The sequence below is a fragment of the Falco punctatus genome (assembly GCF_963210335.1).
Source record: "Falco punctatus genome assembly, chromosome: 13".
NCBI classification, from domain to species: domain Eukaryota; kingdom Metazoa; phylum Chordata; class Aves; order Falconiformes; family Falconidae; genus Falco; species Falco punctatus.
The window spans coordinates 18,772,809-18,791,470 of NC_137593.1; the positions used below are offsets into that span (position 1 = coordinate 18,772,809).

General features: G+C 38.1%; 1 protein-coding gene across 5 annotated transcripts in view; it reads right to left on the reverse strand.

Moving 5' to 3' along the window:
* Nucleotides 1-381: 381 nt before the first annotated feature.
* The window catches only part of COL4A3 (collagen type IV alpha 3 chain), a 105,697-nt gene continuing 87,416 nt past the window's right edge, over nt 382-18,662 (reverse strand). For 4 of the 5 annotated variants that reach the window (XM_080409925.1, XM_080409924.1, XM_080409926.1 and 1 more), the window contains 17 exons: nt 18,168-18,257; nt 17,652-17,791; nt 16,440-16,566; nt 16,103-16,183; nt 15,009-15,107; nt 13,971-14,021; nt 12,806-12,991; nt 12,014-12,144; nt 11,462-11,534; nt 10,528-10,599; nt 10,287-10,406; nt 9,085-9,183; nt 8,318-8,530; nt 7,479-7,656; nt 6,320-6,434; nt 4,865-5,037; nt 4,450-4,586 (listed from right to left, as the gene is read on the reverse strand). In XM_080409925.1, the coding sequence (XP_080266051.1) occupies nt 4,502-4,586; nt 4,865-5,037; nt 6,320-6,434; nt 7,479-7,656; nt 8,318-8,530; nt 9,085-9,183; nt 10,287-10,406; nt 10,528-10,599; nt 11,462-11,534; nt 12,014-12,144; nt 12,806-12,991; nt 13,971-14,021; nt 15,009-15,107; nt 16,103-16,183; nt 16,440-16,566; nt 17,652-17,791; nt 18,168-18,257 (2,033 nt within the window). In that variant the 3' untranslated portion in view covers nt 4,450-4,501. Of the gene's footprint in view, nt 4,587-4,864; nt 5,038-6,319; nt 6,435-7,478; nt 7,657-8,317; nt 8,531-9,084; nt 9,184-10,286; nt 10,407-10,527; nt 10,600-11,461; nt 11,535-12,013; nt 12,145-12,805; nt 12,992-13,970; nt 14,022-15,008; nt 15,108-16,102; nt 16,184-16,439; nt 16,567-17,651; nt 17,792-18,167; nt 18,258-18,662 lie in introns of all 5 variants that reach the window. The other variant, XM_080409927.1, reaches the window with a different exon arrangement.

An 18,662-nucleotide genomic window follows, 5' to 3' on the forward strand; every position in this document is an offset into this window, starting at 1 on the left:
TAATTTTTTAAGGAGAGGAAAGTAGCCTCTGAGCTCGCCCTGTGTTTTGATTTATAGTCACAGCAATGTTTTGGAGGTCAAAATAAGTAGCGATGTCAGAAGTATTGAAGCATATATTGATCCAAGGCCCACATCTTGCTAATTCAGCTCCTTATGGATACAAACGGCACTGTTTTACAGAGGCAAGTGGTCTGAAATACGATCTGTTACTAGATAAAAATAAAAGTTGTTTAACATGAGAAGTTTACCTTATTTGCCTTTAGATATGTTATCTTACATTTGGCTTCCTTGAAACACAAATTTTGGCCTGAACACATCCTACCAGGCAATCCCCATCATTCTGTACAAGATTCCTCCTCAGTTTTGCCAGTTTCCCCCCCCCCCCAACCAAACAGTAACAAGTCTAAAACCTGATTCTTGAAGTACAGTAGAAATATGGTCTGTCTCCCAGGATTCCACATATATAATTTTATATTGCGATCAGTTATGTAACTATTTTTATTCCGTTGAATATATGACTGTTCATCAGTTGAGCAGTCACCCAATAAAAGTGGCCACAGACCACCTCAGTTCTACTATTCCATAGGAAATTCTCCAGGAGAGCCCTGCTGGTGATTTCTAGTGCAGTATGATGTTATAAATTACCCCTGTATTCTGTCAAATCTCAAAAAGGACTGCATCAGGCTGTACCCTAGCTGTACTCTCATCCCTTTCAGGAAGTCCCTGCACAAATTATTTTCTTTGACCGTTTTCAGATCTCTGCAGATACCCTTGATTTTCTTCAGTGATTTGAAAGGCTATCCTCAACAATGTTGCAGACAACACTTGTATCAGTTTGATTTTCAGATAAGTCTTACTTATTTTCACACTGAAAACTTAACAATCTTAGGTACCCTTTTCTCTCTGCTGCACAGAACCTGCTTGTTTGTCTGGGTGCAGTTACAGAATACCTCTGGGTACTGCCTTCTGACTGAGGAAACACTACAAGTCCTACTAGAAAAACTAGTTTTTAACAGGTTTTGACTTCCTTTCCTTTCCTGCACCTGGGGTTACAGGGTTTCCTAGGCCAGCTGTGAGTATTTGCCAGCAAGCTGCAAGCGTGGCTTCCTTCCGCAGAGGAAGGCAACCCCAGCCTCGGCAGGGCAGTGATCTCTCCAGCAAGGGCACAGTCCCACCATACTGGGCACAGCAACACAGAGCTGGGCTGGTGACATTAAAGGTTCTGTGGACTGTCCAGCAACTGTCAGGCAGATGCAGGGTGACAAGTCAGATGGCAGGCCAAAGGCAAGTGAAGAAGTTGGGAGCAGCAGGGGAGGGGGCTGGACACAAGCCCACCTACAGCAGAGCTCAGGCAAGGCCCGGATGGAGCTTGCACGCAGCACCTGCGTACGGAGGGGGCACGCTGGGCAGGGCGCTCTTCCTAGTTTTTCTTTAGTGTAATCACAACTCTTCCTTTCATACTATTTCTGTCAACAGCAACTTGCCACCCACCTGCGCTTTGTGCATATGAATCCAGCAGAAAACATGAATGAATGCCGTAGAAGAGAATTCAAACACGGCCAAGTCCTTCAGATTTGAAACCCCTGTCTGTCACCAGCCCATCTCAGCATCCTACGTAGAAACAGGTCTAGGAAGACAGCAGGCAGACATCCGGCTGAGTTTCTGTGCTGAAGCTCTAGATATCTAGTGTAATCCAAGTAGAAGAGGGTCAGCGTCTTTCTGAGGATAAACTACCTACTATCTTTTAATCACATGACACTATCAATTTATATTTTTTTTGTAAATAATAATAATATGCATAGGTACTGAAAAGATCATTAGCACAGGGAAGAACAAAAAAAAAAACCAAAGTGAAATGGGTCTTATATTTAGTCAAAATATTTTTATTTGGCTGTATTTAGCAGAAGGTTTGCTTTCCTCTTCCCCGCTTGCCCCCCCCCCCCCCCCCCAATGTTTGCTCATTATTTCTGATTTCTCGTGCTTCCATTCTTTCAGTACAATATATTAACACCTTGCACCTCGTCAGCACTTTCCAGTTAAGGCTCTCAAAGCATTTACAGACATGAGTTAACTAATCATCACAACAATCATTAGCAGTAGGGAAGTCAAATGATCTGCATCTGCAGAGATCGACTTTTTTCAGGTTTTTCCTTGATTTTCAGTGTCCAGCTTGTATTATGCTAGACTTGATGAACATGTGTGTCCCTGTAGTTGTGTTCCATGCTTTTGAAAGACTGAGTTTGAGCACTGAAAATCTAAAGCTATTTATGAAAATCTTTCCTCAGTAACTTGTTGAAGGCCACATAAAAAGCGAGCAGTGGATGCCAGAATTGGGAACAAGGCACAACTTTCAGTTATGTGCTATACTATGAGACATCTCTTTGTAACTTACCTTTGGACTTTAAAACCACCATCTGTTCCCTTCTCCTTACACATTACCCTCTACTGATCATTTCCAGCAGACTTCAAATCTCAGGCACTTACATCCTGCATTTTGCTAGCAAGTTTTGCATGAGGGTCTCCACAGCCATCAATTGTATACCGTGCACAATGCCTTTGGGTGATTGTGATGAGCCTTAATGAAAAAAAAACTCCACCAAACCCCCAACAACCTAACAAGGAACAGGTGTGGATTTTATATTTGAATATTTAAAGCAAACTTCAGAGTTTATGGAAAAATCTATATATGTGATTGTTTAAAGGAAAACACCCTCAACTCCAAACCTGGTTCAAATGGAAGACTAAATCTTAACTTGACATTAATACCTTCTTATCAGTAGTGCATCTGCACAGAGATTCTTCATAAAAACCTGCAAATTCACAATTGTACTTTGCAAACAGAAATACTATGACTGTTAAAGCAAACAATAATTTATCCTTTCAGTTCATGCAGATGGTATCTTCATGTTAGGCTGTCAGAAGATACTGGCATGAAACACACAAAACTTCTTCTTAGTTAGGTTAACACTGAGAATTCAAACAGTCAGACAAACAAATGCAAGTATTTTAACAGAAACAATATAAAATTTCACTGGCTTAAAAAACATCTAAATGAGAAATCTTGGTTATTTCAATGAATTGCTAGACCCTACACTTAAAATGATGCATTTACAGAACTATTCAGATGAGTCAGGTTTCTTCTATAACACTAAATACTGGAATTCTGATAGATTGTGCAAGTATTAAAAATATTAACATTTTAAATGTTAACATTACAATTTTAAATAGCTTTGCAAGTGCAATGTTATAAATATTAAAAAAAAAAACTTCAGAGCTACAATTGTATATAAGTTATATGAGTAAATGAAAGTGCTTTTCAAGTATTTATGTTCATTTACAGTTGGATTCTCTTGTATAAGTCAGTGCTTAGATGGTACAATTTAAATATCAGTCTTTTCTAGATTTTGGATGCATACGCTTAACTGGATGGAATAAATTGTTTCATTTGCAGAAATCTGTGAAATATTTAAATACAAAATATAATTTGCAATAAATATTTAAATATGGAATACTGCAAAATGCAAATATTATATTTTTGTTATCTATTAAAAATAAAATAGAAAGCGATCGCATCCTGCTGGGCGTGTGATAACCTGGTAATGCCATGGGAGGCCTTGAGCCATACAGTAACTGTTAATTTCATCAAAATACCAAATTAAAATATGGTAATTAGTTGTTCTTCAGTAGAGATAAAAGCATGTGATCATAGTAGAGGCCAAATACTGTCAGCTTTTGAATTTAAAAGATCTCATGATTATGTCAAAAGCCACGAAAACTTTCCAACACTTTCACTTAGTCAGTCCTTAGCCACAGTCACTCTGGAGAACACAGCTAGTGCAGGTCACTGCTGTACTGCCTGCCCAGGGCATGGTGTAGCTCCTTTTCTGGCTAGTCAAGAACCATTATTATTGTCAGGATATAAAAAAAGATGGTATTCCTGTTTGCCAGCCAGAGGAATGGTGAGGTAAGTGGGGAGACACTTGTTTATTAGACAAGAAAACCAAAACAAAAACCACCCTAAATGAATCATTATATATTTAAAAGTGCACTGAAAATATTTCCTATTGAACCCTATCTCTCTTAAGTGCCAGATTTTCATCTTAAATTATATCCACTTTGAACACTGAACATATGTAAGCTGATGTTAGAGCATTTAGCTTGTCTTGCTGTTTGAAAAGCACATGACACAAGGCAGCATTAACACCTTTCATTAAAGATCTGGTGATGCCATAGTTTTATCATGAAGATGCAGCTTATAAATGGCATAGTTCAGCAGAAGCCCCTGCGGACTGCCGTTACAAGCTTTCTCCAACAAAGTGCTTTGTCACTTGCCAAAGACAAAAGTCAAACTGTTGCCCTACTTCACCACAGTGCTGCACTGGCAATTTATAATTCTCTTTCCAGATGCAGTCGGGCTTTAATATAAATTATAGCTCTTTAGAGTTAGGCAATTCTTTGTAATAAAAGCAGAGTTTCATGTTCCATCAAGAGTGGCCACTGTTTAGACTGGTCTCTTCATGCAGACCTGACAACGGCTGATGATATTTTCTAGTTCTCCTGCTTTCAAAGTCTGTGGCAGAGGTCTCCTAAAAGAAAGAAAAGAAACATTTACTTTTTATGAATGTAAATGTTTTTAAATAATGATGAAGTGTTGGATATGGAATTATTGACACCACCACTGAAATCTTTGGCTGACTTAAGGCATCTTTGTGCTAAAGAACAACGCTAAACCTAAGGAAGGGGGATGTCTAAACTGGGGGGAATTACTAAGGGAGCCCCCCCCATGTTATGCAGGCAGTTATATTCTCCTCAGGCACTTGCAGCATGAATGTGATGCGTATGGATGCAAGGAAGTTCAGTTTACCTGAACATTCTTCTTGGATTTAACGATGCCAGCCAGAAACTGTAGGAATTTGTGTAGTAGTTGCACGTACCCCTGCCATGGCACTCTATGAATGGAATGGCTCGAAATTCTTCCAGACAAGATCCAGGAGATGCCAATGCTTGGCCAGAAGCTTCTGAGCCAGCACTTGTATACTGTAACCACCAACACATTTTTTTAATGAGAACTTGTCCATCAGCTTTTAGTAAACTGCAGGCAAAAAAATTATCTAAAAGGTACCATATGTTCTGTGGTATATCTTGGACAAAGCAAAACGAACATAGATTAGTTTTATCAAACTTATAATGAAGCACAGAAGCCTTATGAAAGTTCAAGGACTATTATGACATTTAAGTCCCCGCAAAAGCCTTTTTCTGCTCCATGAAATTGTAACCAGTACAGAGACTAGAAAGGAGCTGGTTTCTGTCCAGTTGAGGGTGATAGTAACTGAATTACAAATAAGCCAAATTCCCTATTTTGTGTGTGTTCGTATTTTTTGTTGCATTGATAGCTTCTCCAAACACAAAGAGCAAAGAAGGCATTTTCCTTCTCTGATGTTGGTAAATGCTTGTAGAAATAGCTCTACATTTATGACAGTAGAAAAATGGCTAGAAAATACCATTTAAATTTGCTGATGCTGTAAACAAGCCAATTACTTCAACCAGATGCTGCAAAAATTCTCTCATTGTTTTCCAAGGTTATGATTATTATTACTACTTAGGGCCAAATCCCAGGAGAGACAACAAGTTTCACACTAGACCTAAAAGGACTTTGTATCATGCAAAAAAAGAGTGTGTTTTTCTTTAATGCTGTCTTTTACCCTCATTTGCTGGCATCCATGCCTGTGGGATGTCACAGGGGTAACAAAGATAGCCCTTGCATAGATACACCCTTATTCCCATAATCAGTTCTTAATTTGCAGTCACATTATGAACTTTCTTCACTCATATCTTGTTATGGCAACAAAATTGCTGAGGCAGTTTTTTGTGGACAGTGTTCCGCATTTGTTTTGATTTTAGCTTTCTGTGGAATTCAGCCCCAAGACCTCATTTACAAAAGAACTGCCTGCCATGGAAGTGGGTCAGTTATTTCTGTGTATTTGTGTTCAGGACCAGCTTAACCACTCCACTCCCCAAACCTGTTTCCTAGATCTTAACATGACACATGAATATGAGAGAATGCAGTTATTTTTCTGACTAGAATCCTATGGGTCTTCTTGCATCTTTTCCACTTTTCCTCCTGCCACCTATTTTTGAAGACAGATCAGAACAGTTATTCTTATGTGCCTGGCAGTTATAAAGAGTTCATAGAATTATTGTCTACTTATTGCTAAAGGGAAAAAATATTAACAATTATAAAAAAACAAATGAGCTATAAGCAGGTAAAAATGTCAATGAAAGGACATAAAATTAATAAATCAAGTCTTTATATTCTCACCATAACAAAAGAAAAACCCTTCCAGAGAGATATCCAGCCTTCTGGACATGCAGGAACTGCAGTTGTTTGGCTGTGAACTGCTATTATCATTGCAGGTCCTTCACAGACAACACACCTGTAAGAAGAAACACACATGCAATCGCTGCAGATATGAGGGAAAACACAAAAGCAGACAAAAAAAAGAAAGGATCTTCTAGGATAGCAGCTACCTAATGGCATGGCTTACTATAAATGTTACAACTCACACAGGTTTTCTCTGTTTAATATGGTGAGAAGTAAACTGAAGGTAACCCAAATACTAGTGGGGATTGCAAAGCAAGGTAACACCAAACAAAATTGGTATAAAATGGAAATTAGTCCCAGAACACATGAGCTTCCTATTTTTGCCGTTACTGAAGTAAAAAGCTAAAGTTTACCTTCTTCATGTACTCACTACTTCATGTTGTTATGGTGTAGATCAAAGTTCTGTACCTTTATTTGCTAAGATTAGGAAAAAAAGTAATCTTTGTTTCCTAAATGAAGAAACTATGAAGCTGAGCTACTAGATTGCAACAGCTGGGCAGGGCAGGCTATAAGACAGAGGGCAAAGCTTGCCTTCCCCAGTTTGGTTGTGCTACTCTTGTTTTTTCATGCTTTTAGAGGTTTTCCTCTTGAAATGCTCTTCATCCTTCTCAGCTGTTCTAAAGCAACTAGGAAGGGCTACAATTGCACAAGAGTGTTTCATCGCAGAGAACTTTCAGCCGCAACTTACTTTTTTCACCAGCTACAGTAAATGCATCACACACATTTGAAAGCAGAACTTGATTTGTACTGTATTCCAAATAATGAAGCTATTTCATTTTAGCCCGCCTTCAATATACACAACAATAGTTTGTTTTTTTTAAAAAATATCACTGCAATCAGTAGGATTGTGTGCCATCTTCTTATGTCAGCTATGGACAGTAAGCCCTGCGGTAGGACACTAGCTTCAATCTAACTTTTCTTAAGAGTATCACTGAGTATCTGGCATATTCAGGTGAGCAATCAAAAATCAGGTGGTTAAACGCAGTGCTTGTACTGGCTGAGATGGGCAGGTCTTTGCCTAAGGTTTGCCATTCAAAACAATTTTTGATGTCTTTGTGGTTCCAGGCCAGAAGAGCTAAAATTTTTATACTCTTACCTGCTTATATGGGGCTCTAGTGCCCTGCCAGAAATTGGTGCCATGTCTATTGGCATTACTGCTGCAGTTGACAGCCAGTATGAATAATCATTGCGAGAAGCAAAACTACAAACATCATTGGTGTTACAGAATAAGAATGGCATGGTGGTAAATCTCTGCAAGCAGCTACCAGCTGTTCCTAAAAGACAGAAGAGAAGAGGTTTGCCACAGATAGATTATACTTAGTGCAGCAAACAAAAGAGACGTGATGGCATGCAATTTACTATAGTGAAGATTAAAACAGTTGGCAACTATATAGAGTGAAGCATCTACAATCAAATTATTTGAAAGCTAAAAGCTTATGTTCTATATAAAACCACGTATGTAGAAAATAAGGGCTAAGAAGAAAATCTGTTTAAATAATATCTTCTTGAATTGTATTGGTCCTTGACATAGTGGCAGGGATTCAGCTGCTTAAACAAAAGCTTCTGGTGCTATTATTGACACCCTAAGGCATCCCATTTGGTCTCCAAAAAACAAGATTCTCTCTTAGATCCTGTGTTATTACTGACAGCCCTGTGCAGATACTGTGAACAAGTATACTAAACGTCTATCCACAAGCAACCAAATTCCTCTTCAAAAATGTCTAGGGATAGCGAAAAGGGAGTACAGGAGTGCAGGGAAGAAAGGTGTCTTTCAAGCCACCATTCCTGAATTGACTCAGAGCAGCAGACCACTCTAGACACTGATGGTTGAAACCAACATTCATCTTGGACACTTACTGTCAGTTTGGTTTTGTGACAATTTAGTATTACTAGACTCTAAAGAAAACTATCTGAAAATTTTTACCAATACAGTACCAAGGTCTTGTCCGTGTGCTCGTTCATTTCCTTGCACAAAAAGCAGCGAATAGCCAACATAGATCTGCGACGTCCCATGTGGGCATGAAGGAATCTTTGTTGATTGACTATGCCGGGTAAAGATAAAACCTCTTCTTGTTGGACTAACAATGATAGTACCTGGTGATCCAGGTAACCCCTGTAGACCTGGAAAGCCAATAAGTCCAGGTTGGCCTGTGGAGGGGAAAGAAATATGACTGCAATCATTTTGTTTGAATTTTTACTTCATTTAAATTAGTTGAACCACTCGAAAACTAACAAAACAATTATCAATAAGAAGATACTATTTGTTGCTAGATTAACTCCTTCAGACCTAGCTCAGGTAACTTTACATTACATAGTTTCATGGAATAGTGAGGTATTTTAAAGAACCATGGCTATTTTTACAAAAAAAGTTGTAAAAGTAAAAACATTTTATGGTGACTGAATAGAAAAAATTAGTTCTATTTTGATGTCATAAAAAGGCACACTGATACCCAGAGATTTCAAATGGATAAACAAATATGATTAACAACAGAGGAGACAATCAACGGGTATCTTTGTAAATTATTATTTCAGTTGTGAACATGCATCTATTAAAAGATAAAATATGCTTAGATGTGCTTCTGGCCCTAAAGCTACTGTAAATGTTACAGCATATCAATCCATGCAATAGGAAGGAAGAAATCAGGAATACAGTTTATCTGTAAATTCAGTAAGAGCAGTCAGAGATGTCTGCTTTCCTGTACCTCTTTGTCCTGGAAATCCCCTGTCTCCTTTAGGACCAGGCAGTCCTGGTTGACCTGGATGACCAAAACTTCCTGGTAGACCTTTTACTCCTTTAGGTCCTAAATTGTAATCAAGAAAAAAAACCAGAATCACATAGGAGTAGTTATTCCAGATTTTAATAACTGTTAAGGGATAAAGTTAAAATTCCCACATAAATGTAGCTGTGTTAGAATGAAAACACCAGCATGAATTTAGTAATTTTTGAGACTGTCTGTAGCGGTACAGTCACCATGTTTTCTAGCAGGAAGATTACAAGGAAATATTTAATGTATTGCAGAACAATATTATTCTCATAAGAAATGTTTACAGAAACCAAAGCAAATAGCTTCTTTTAGCATGTGTCATACAACAGAAATATTTCAGAAATATAGCAAGAGGCCATAATTATCTTGGCCGCGGTTTGTACTTCTATAAATAATGCAGCTCCTTTGTAAAACAACTTTAAGGAAAGTGTAAAAGAAGAATTCTTTAGTGCCAGCTTGTTATGCTGGAGGCAGCTGTCATTTCTGAGTGGGGCATGCCTTCTGGCAAGCCTGCCTGCCCATCCTGGGAGCTCCTGTGCTGGGGTGGAAAGCTGTGGTATTGAGAAGGGTGGGCAAGTACTCACTGCACACACCCCTCATCCTACCTGCTCCTTGCTCCCTATTCCTCACGTGGCAGGCTTCACTTCTAGTGCCAGTGAAGAAGTAGCCAGCCTCTCCTTTCCCTTCCCATCCCCAGACTATGACAGACATGATCACTTTGTAGCACATCTAGAGTACTTCTATTAAACACGGTAATTTCTGCCCCCTCCCCCCCCCCAAAAAAAAAAAAAAAAAAAAAAAAAAAAAAAAAAAAAAAGAATGACAAACATCCTAAGCATGGTTCTGGTTGTATGAAAATGGTGAAAGTTTTGATCCAAGTTTACTTCTTATTCCATTCATTTGCTTAGGCTTATGTTGGAAGGAAAAACTCACTGACTGTGCGGGTGGAGGGCAGGTGGAACGGGACAGCTTATAACCGTAAGATTGTCAACAAGATACAAATAATGTTTTTTAAAATATGGAGAGGTGTTTTTAAAGACACATAAATTTTCTATGCAGAAGCATGTTTTCCCGCAAAACCAAAATGTTCCACTAAGCAGCACACACAAAGACAGAGAGAGATAAAAAATTTCAACCACCTTGTAGTCCAGGAATCCCTTGAATTCCTTGATCACCTGGTGTTCCTGGGATTCCTGGCAGTCCAGGAGGGCCCTTGCTTCCTGGGACAGAGAATATTCTCCCAGGGACTCCAGATGGACCTTGCAAGAAAAATATAATGAAGAGCTATTGCTCTGTATTAAAAGAAAGAAAACAAACTACAGAAAACCCCAAACAAATCAACCTAAGTCAGCTGGTATTAGAACAAGAATGGTTGGTTACCATGTTGGCCCTTTGGTCCCCTTGGCCCTTCTGCACCTGGTGGTCCAGGGGGTCCTTGATTACCCTTTTCTCCTAAAAGAGAAGATTGAACTTCTGTCTGTCTGGTTTAAAATGTCAAAACAATGGTCAAGGTTTAGAGTTCTGCATGATCCATGCAACCTTCCCAAAGAGTAACATAGCCTGTAGACTCGGTTGAAATGCGAAAGTGGACTTCTACATCTCTGCTTGTTACTGTGTAATTTTTAGGCCAAGTGCACTCAGTTTATAAGAAGATGATTCCATGCCTATCTTCATATAATGGCTGGTCTCACAGACCTAGCTTAAAATCTCAACTTTAGACTATGTCCTTTTTATCTTATGTGTTTTTGTCACCGAGTTTGCAGTTGCTGCCTTCAGTGATGATGTGCAGTTTAAACACAGTTTAAACCCTACTGTCAGTAACACTGATGACTCTTGGGAGGGTTGTATAGTTTTTCAGGTGTTTGAAATGTAATAAAACAATTCCTTTCACTGTGCAAAGTATGAGGTTACATTCAGATTACACAGCTCTGCTGGGAATAAAAAAAATTAAATGGCCTTGAGTTCTATAGCTAACTGGTTGCCAAAAAGTCACATCATCTAGCAGTGGTGTGGCATTACTAATTAGCAGTCCCAAAGTCCTTATGCATTATTAGTCAACTTGTTTTGAATTTGCCTGGAATGGAGGCCATTGAAGTCACTTTAACATCAGTCTGGACATATCCACAGCATCTAGCTCAAAGAAAATGCTCTCCTAGTGAATGCTTTAATTTATAGCTGACCTACACCATGCTCTTGATGGAAAAACTTCACGTCTAGGACCACACCTGGTACTATTACACAAATACTATTATAATGCAACATGTAAATGATTTAATTTGGCACACAGAAATGTAGGTAATAAATACATGAATACCTTTTACACCTGGGAATCCACGATATCCAGGGTCCCCTCTAGCTCCAGGATAACCTGACTGACCTTCTATTCCCTGCAAATCAGGTAACACCAATAATAAATGGGAAGCAGCATCTGCACGCTATGAAGTACATTATCTTTTTGTTCAGAATATTCAAAGCATTATGTTCACAGCATATGCTACAACGAGAATCAACTGCTCCATTTCTGAGCATGTTAGAAATAGTCCCATAATTATTATTATTCCGTAATACAGAATGACCAAGGAAATGATATGTCAGAAATTCACAGTAATTTCTTTTCAGTCCACTTAAGTCCATAAAAACTACTTTTCATATTCATTTTAATATCTTTCCTCTATTACAAGGATTTTTTGGAAGGATGTGGCATTTTTTTTTGTTTTGGTTTGTTGATTGTTTGTGGGGTGTGTTGGTTGTTTGGGTTTGTTGTTTTTTTCTTTTCTTTCTTCTTTTTAATTGTCCTGGGTGTTATTTTCATGGTAAGAGCAAATTAACAATGGAGTAACAAGCAAGCAATATTCTTTTCACTGACTTTTGGACCAGGAGGACCAATGTCGCCGGCTGGCCCTGTTGGTCCTGGTATGCCATCTGCCCCTCTAACACCTTTGCTTCCTTTTATGCTGGAAGTGGAAAGACCAGGAGGTCCGGGAAAACCAGGAGAACCTGTACAGAAACATCAGAGTAAGTAAAGACCGCTGCCAACAACATTTGACATACATTACATACAATCCAGTATGACATTCAACAACTCGATAGTGCTATTCATGTTTACTACCTCAGTGATTCCTAAGGAAATATACCTTTTTTTTTAAAAAAGAATAAAATCATTTTTCCTAGCCTGCTAATTTAATCTGAGATTATAGAGTTCTTACAGTACTCTACAGCACTACAGTTTTCTGAATATCTTCCAGTTGTAATTATGCCTGTAGCCACAGAATCACAGAATCATTTAGATTGGAAAAGACCTTTAAAATTGAGTCCAACCACAAACCTAACACTGCTAAGTCCACCACTAAACCACGTCCCTAAGTGCCACATTACACACTCATGCTATCTCACTTCTTTAAAGCTGGACCTCAGCAGCCCTACAGACTACAAGGGAAGAAAGCAAAATCATGCAATGGAGTGGACTGCAAAGCTTAGCATTGTTTTTATTTACATCACCATCACGGTGTTTGCAATGTAACATTGAATTAATTGGTAAAGGAACTACCTGTTTAATTACGAAGCTGTCCTGGGGGAAGACACCTTTCAAACTTGAGTTCTGGACAGTTTGAATTCTGCTTTCAATTATCATTTCAGATAAAGAGTTATAACAACACACCTGGTCTTCCATCTGCACCAGCAATACCTCTATTCCCTTTCTGGCCAGTAATTGCCATGCCTGTTGTGCCTTGAAATCCAGGTAACCCCACTAAGCCTGGAGGTCCAATAGGTCCTTGATCACCCTGATGACCTTTCATACCCGGTGGCCCAGGAAAACCAGGCAGTCCCATGTCCCCTTTGACTCCTGCAAAGTACAAGTATTACATTTGGGGAGAGCTGTCAAGATAGTAAAATGGTATGACTACACAGAATATGTGCATTTACTATACCGCAAAGGTGGAATTCAGCCTTTGTTTTTAGTATGGAGAAGTCCCCAAAGCCACCTTGCTACTGTAAAGCAAAATAGTTGTGAGAAGACAGGACTCACTGCAAGGCAGTGTACACACCACTCTTGGAAAAAAAAAAAACCAAAAAACCCAAAAAAACCAAACCCCACAAACCTACAAAAAAGAAACCCAAAACAATCAAACAAAACAAACCAAAAAACCCCTCCAAAACTCCACTTCAGAGGTTGCTCATACAAAGGACTAAACTTGAGAGGAGGGTAGAACGACCAGAGCAGGGACTGTACCTTGATGCATAAGTAGCAGAAATGCTTCTTTGAGCATCAGAACTGGCAAATCCTTCTAAACTCCAGCTAAAAGCATCAATGAGTGCAACGAAGTAAGAGATTACTCCAAAAGGATATTGTTATGAGGTTGATCTTAGAGTGCAGGATCAATATATAGAGGATATGAAGACAGATTTATTTATTTTTTTGTAAGTAAAGCAATCAATTGATTTCTACCAGTACTAGAAATACAGTGGAAAACAAAAAATGGAAAGTTCACTCAGTCAACTGTTCCATCAACACAGAAGGGGAGATGAACAAAATTAAAATGCAATCACTTCAGCTTTCTTAGACTATTTTTAGTATTCAGCATCATCATCTGTTATCGTTAGATCTTTACTTCCCTTTTACAATAGTCTCAACTTTACAAGCAAATCTATACATTTAGTATATAGCACCAATTCATTAATCAAAAGCACAGAATCACTTTTGATTTCCTCTGACGCTCTTAGTGCCAACTGAAGCATCCAAAAGCAGAAGGCAACTTAAAGAGGAAGATGATGATTCTGGTATTTAAAAATCAAGCTCTTGCTTTCTGAAAAAGACAACTCACCTCTATGACCAGGAATACCTCGAAAGCCAGGGATTCCTCTCCCTGGTGCTCCTATAAAATATTAGGTCACATTATACTCAGTCTTGAGTAACTGTTAGAAAACATCATAGTTGCATAATATTGCCCACATTTCTTCAGAATTCCACTGAATCAAAATGTACATTTTAGTTATACATACTATATAATTGATTGTTTCAGTTCCTTCTATCCAGAAATACAAATTAAATTTCTAAGTTTTCCTTTATAGTAGGAACTCTTATTAATCAATCATATTTCAGGTACATTCTACAAAATAAGCTTTGTCTTTTTTCAGAGGAAAAAAAAACCAAACCAAGAAAAATCTGCAGTTAGTGTGAAAAATAGAAGAAGAAATGTAAATACCTAAACCAGAAAATACATTAACAGTGATTACTTCAAACTTAGTATGTAAAAACTTCCTACCATGAATGCATTCTTAGTATCCTCATTATACTAACATACACAGAAAAATTTTCACTGTAAAATGTGAAAACATCTTCTGTCAGAATTCAGTGAAGGACTAAATCTATCTGTGGATGTTTATGACGTCAGGAGTGATATTTAAAATGAAAGGTTTTACAGCCCAACAGCCAGGTCATGGAAACCTTCACTGTTATGTAAGTAAACACTGTGATTCCTTTTATCTTGTTTCCACATAAGGGAGGAGACTCCTTTAAAAGGATTTTGGTTCTTTTCATTAAACACTTAAGAACTGTTAACACCAATACTTTGGCTCTTGCAAACATTAACATTTTGACGTGACTATATGACAAATCACATGTATAATAGTCAACAAAACAAATAACTATATAATGACATATGCATTTGGGTTGTTGACAGCACGTCCAATAATTACATAGGAAAATCTATGAATTACGTAAAAGTGAAAAACCTTACACTTATAAACTTATCTTTGGCTCCACAGAAACTCCTTATTAATCTTTCCCAAATAATGCTTGCCAGTTTAACTAGGGAAAAAAACAACTGTAAAATAGAATAGAAATATTTCACTGGTGTTACCTGGTTCTCCCTTTACTCCTGGGGGACCAGGCATACCATCCTGACCTTGATCACCTCTTTCACCAACAAGTCCATTTTTTCCAGGGTCTCCAACAGCACCTGTGAATTATAATGGATCATATAATCATTTACATTTCTATTATTATGCATTTCAAAAGGAGAAGATAGGAGTCCCCTTTATTAAAATTTAATCAGTTCAGCTACTTCAAAGATAGATGTAACTGTGTTGGTATATAAACATTTGTAAAGAACAGCACATAATTTTTACTGAGCTCACCGAACTTCAGTGGATTTAACACCCCCACTATTTTCACAGGCAGTAACTGTCTATCTTTCAAAGGTATTTTAGGATCCTGCCTTTAATTTTGCCTGTATGGATTTCCACCAGCATGGGTTGTGTGGTTTCTCTGCCTGGCTTCATTACAAATTCAATGTTTCTCTAAACATGGAGTAGATTCTGATCTTCACTAACTCTATTTAAAGTCAGTGCAGTTTCACTAAAGTCTACAAAACCACATAATTTTGATGAGAATCTCTGGACATAAGAGCATTCGATGCTCTTTTTGAAGACAGTGACTGGCACTCACTTTAATAAAGTCTGCACTGCACACCTCTGTTGTGGCATTTTTACATACTCCCGCATAGGTATATTGAATGGTTTTATCTTTTTTTGCTGCTTTAAAAGACAACTAGAACTCTGTCCTCTCTTTCCACTCTTAATTAATTTCTTTCTCCTCTTCATCTAGCTACATCTTAGTTTATTATTCTCTTTTAGGAGGTAGAGCAAGCCTTTCTTACAATTGTGTGGATATCACATCTTGAGACCTCTGGGAATAAAAAAAAACAGGGTGGGGAGCTTTGCAAAAGTGAAACAAAATTAAATCCTCTTGCCTCAGCTGAACTGACAACATTGCAAACAGGCTGTTGAAGACCTTAGTTGGAATCAGAAAAGTAAATAAAGCCTTGAACTAACATAAACAGAGACTGTAACTGCATCATTTAAATTCTAAAAACCTCAGAACATCAGCTGCCTCGCTGCAAAGAAAATAACAAACCAGGGGGCAGTGATCTGGGAGCGATGCTATATATCATACCAGGAGGGCCTGCAATGCCCTGTTGTCCTGGGCGGCCCTGCCGTCCTTTAACACCAGTATCTCCAGGAGGTCCAAGCTTTCCTGTAAGAAGAAACGGTGTGGGAGAGAAGAGGCATTATGACTAGATTCAGACTCAGTCTGAGAAGCTGGCTATCATTTCTGCTTTGGACAGCTGCAAAAGATCTCTAGCTGATTCTAGCCTGACAAGCAAAGAAGCTGTTTAGGTTCACAGCAGTTGCATATAAATGTGCCACACCACAGGCACCCTGTGTAGTTCATTGAGAAATTTTCTTCAGGAAACGTCAGCATCTCACCATCCCTTGAAAATAAAATATACCTGGGATTCCTGCACCTCCAGTTTCCCCTCTGATCCCATGCGGTCCTGGTACTCCTTTATGTCCTGGATGACCTTGGGATCCTTTTTCTCCTTTGCTGCCCAAAACTCCTGGGAGGCCTGGATCTCCCTGAGAAACAGCAGTCACACACAAACAAGTAAAGAATCACATTACATTCCATATTTGAACAATAGAAAAACCATACATAATTTTGAAGGTTAAGTAAGCAAAATCATGGTTCATTATGATTTTCAGACAAAAAGCAAAGTAACTATATGAAGTCTTCCCATAATACCACTGATCCTTTAGCTATAGTTAAGAAAAAAAGATTTTTCTTTAATCTGTACAAACCAACTTCAGTCTTTAGATGTGTTCACTGACACATAGACTTCCCTCAATTTTATTATAACAGCTCCTCTTTTGAATGAACATACAATCCTTACATAATATGCAGCTATATAAAATACTGAAATACATCTTTTACCTGGAATTCCTACTGACTTTCATGACAGTAATCTCATAGTGGCTAATACAGAAAATAAACAGGTAATTTAGACAGATTACAGAAGTTACAGTAGTTTGCAGCCTCAACCATGTATTTCAGATAATCTTATACATAAAAAGACTCCCAGTTGTTCAACAACCAGAATATGTGGAGTAAAATTGTATCCAGTTGACCTAACTTACAAGATACTGTTGGTTTTTTTCCTAAGCAATATATATTACTGAACATAATATATACTGAATGTAATAAACACTGCTAAGAAAAAAAACCCCAATTAATCTTGTGTTATTACTAGACTGTCAAAAGCCAACTGTACAATTTTAGAGTCCAAACTTTTGAATTTGCTAAGATTAAGTTTTTATGTACTTTTTAATCATACAAGTATTCCTTGTATGTTTAAAATACTTATATACTACTGCTTCTTAAGTGCAAGTCCTTTTTCTTAATGGATTAGCAATTTCTAAAGAAACAAAGTTATTTCCAAGATGTTCCATCTTTACAAATAAGAAATTCTTGAGCCAAGAGAAAAATGAAAAATAATGAACTCAAAAACTTGTCCTGGGTACACAACAGAATTTTCATACTTCTTATCACTAACCAATCATCTACTTCTGCAAACTCTGCAGCTCTTGCTTACACTTTGTTCTGTTTTTATAGTCAAAGTCTCTGCTTATTGCCTAATATGACAATGTTTCCAGTGTCTTTATACCTTTGGACCAGGTTCTCCTGGAGGCCCAGCAGATGGGTACCCAGGATCTCCTTTGTCACCTGGAAAGCCACCATAGCCCGGTGGACCAGGGTCACCTGATGGTCCTGGAAAGCCTGGAGATCCTTTCTGTCCTTTTGGACCTGGAAAAATAAAGATACCGATACCATTCTTAAAAGGAATATAATTGCATACCGCACCTTCTGTTTTGTGAACTACTGCTTGTATATTCATTCTTCATTAAAGATTAATTTATACAGCCAGTGATTTATTTCTAAACACATTAAAAAGAATACATGTAACCATATACAAACTAAAGAAGTTATATTTCATTTAGAGAGAGAGAGAACTGCATTATGCAAGTCAAGCAAATGCTGTGGTGCTGAAAAGCCTATAGGTACTGCAAAGAATAAATCCCAGTCTAAGTATTGTGTAGTGCGCTTATAGTAACTGCTCGGATCTGTGCAAATACTTCTATACAGCTCTATGAATTTGTAATACGGCTTGACAGAAAATGACCTGGAATTCCCATGTCCCCTTTGTTTCCTGGTGCACCTGGGAATCCTTGTCCTCCAGGCATCCCTGGAAGACCCATAAATCCTTTGACACCTGCAAGGTGAAGAAATAAGTGTCATCTTCACATGTTTGCTCTAGACACTAGCCGGCCGGTAGATCTGTCATGAACACAGAACCCTCTACTGAACACCATGTCATGGTATCTTATTATTTTATAAATAAACATGCAGCCTCTTGCCCCAGACACAGCTAAAGTTATCATTATTGTTGTCAGAAAGTCAAGGAAATAAAAAGCATCTTATGTATCAACATTAAAATTAAAATTTGTGACTACAGCGCTTAGGGGCAGCAATGGAAACATACTTTTGCAAATTTTGATCAAGATCATGAATTTGTATTCACACACTGGACTCTCCTATCATTGTCTCCCTGAGTTCACTCTGGTTTCTGGGCATTTCACAATCACATTATTACTTACTTATTATGCGCTTCTTACAA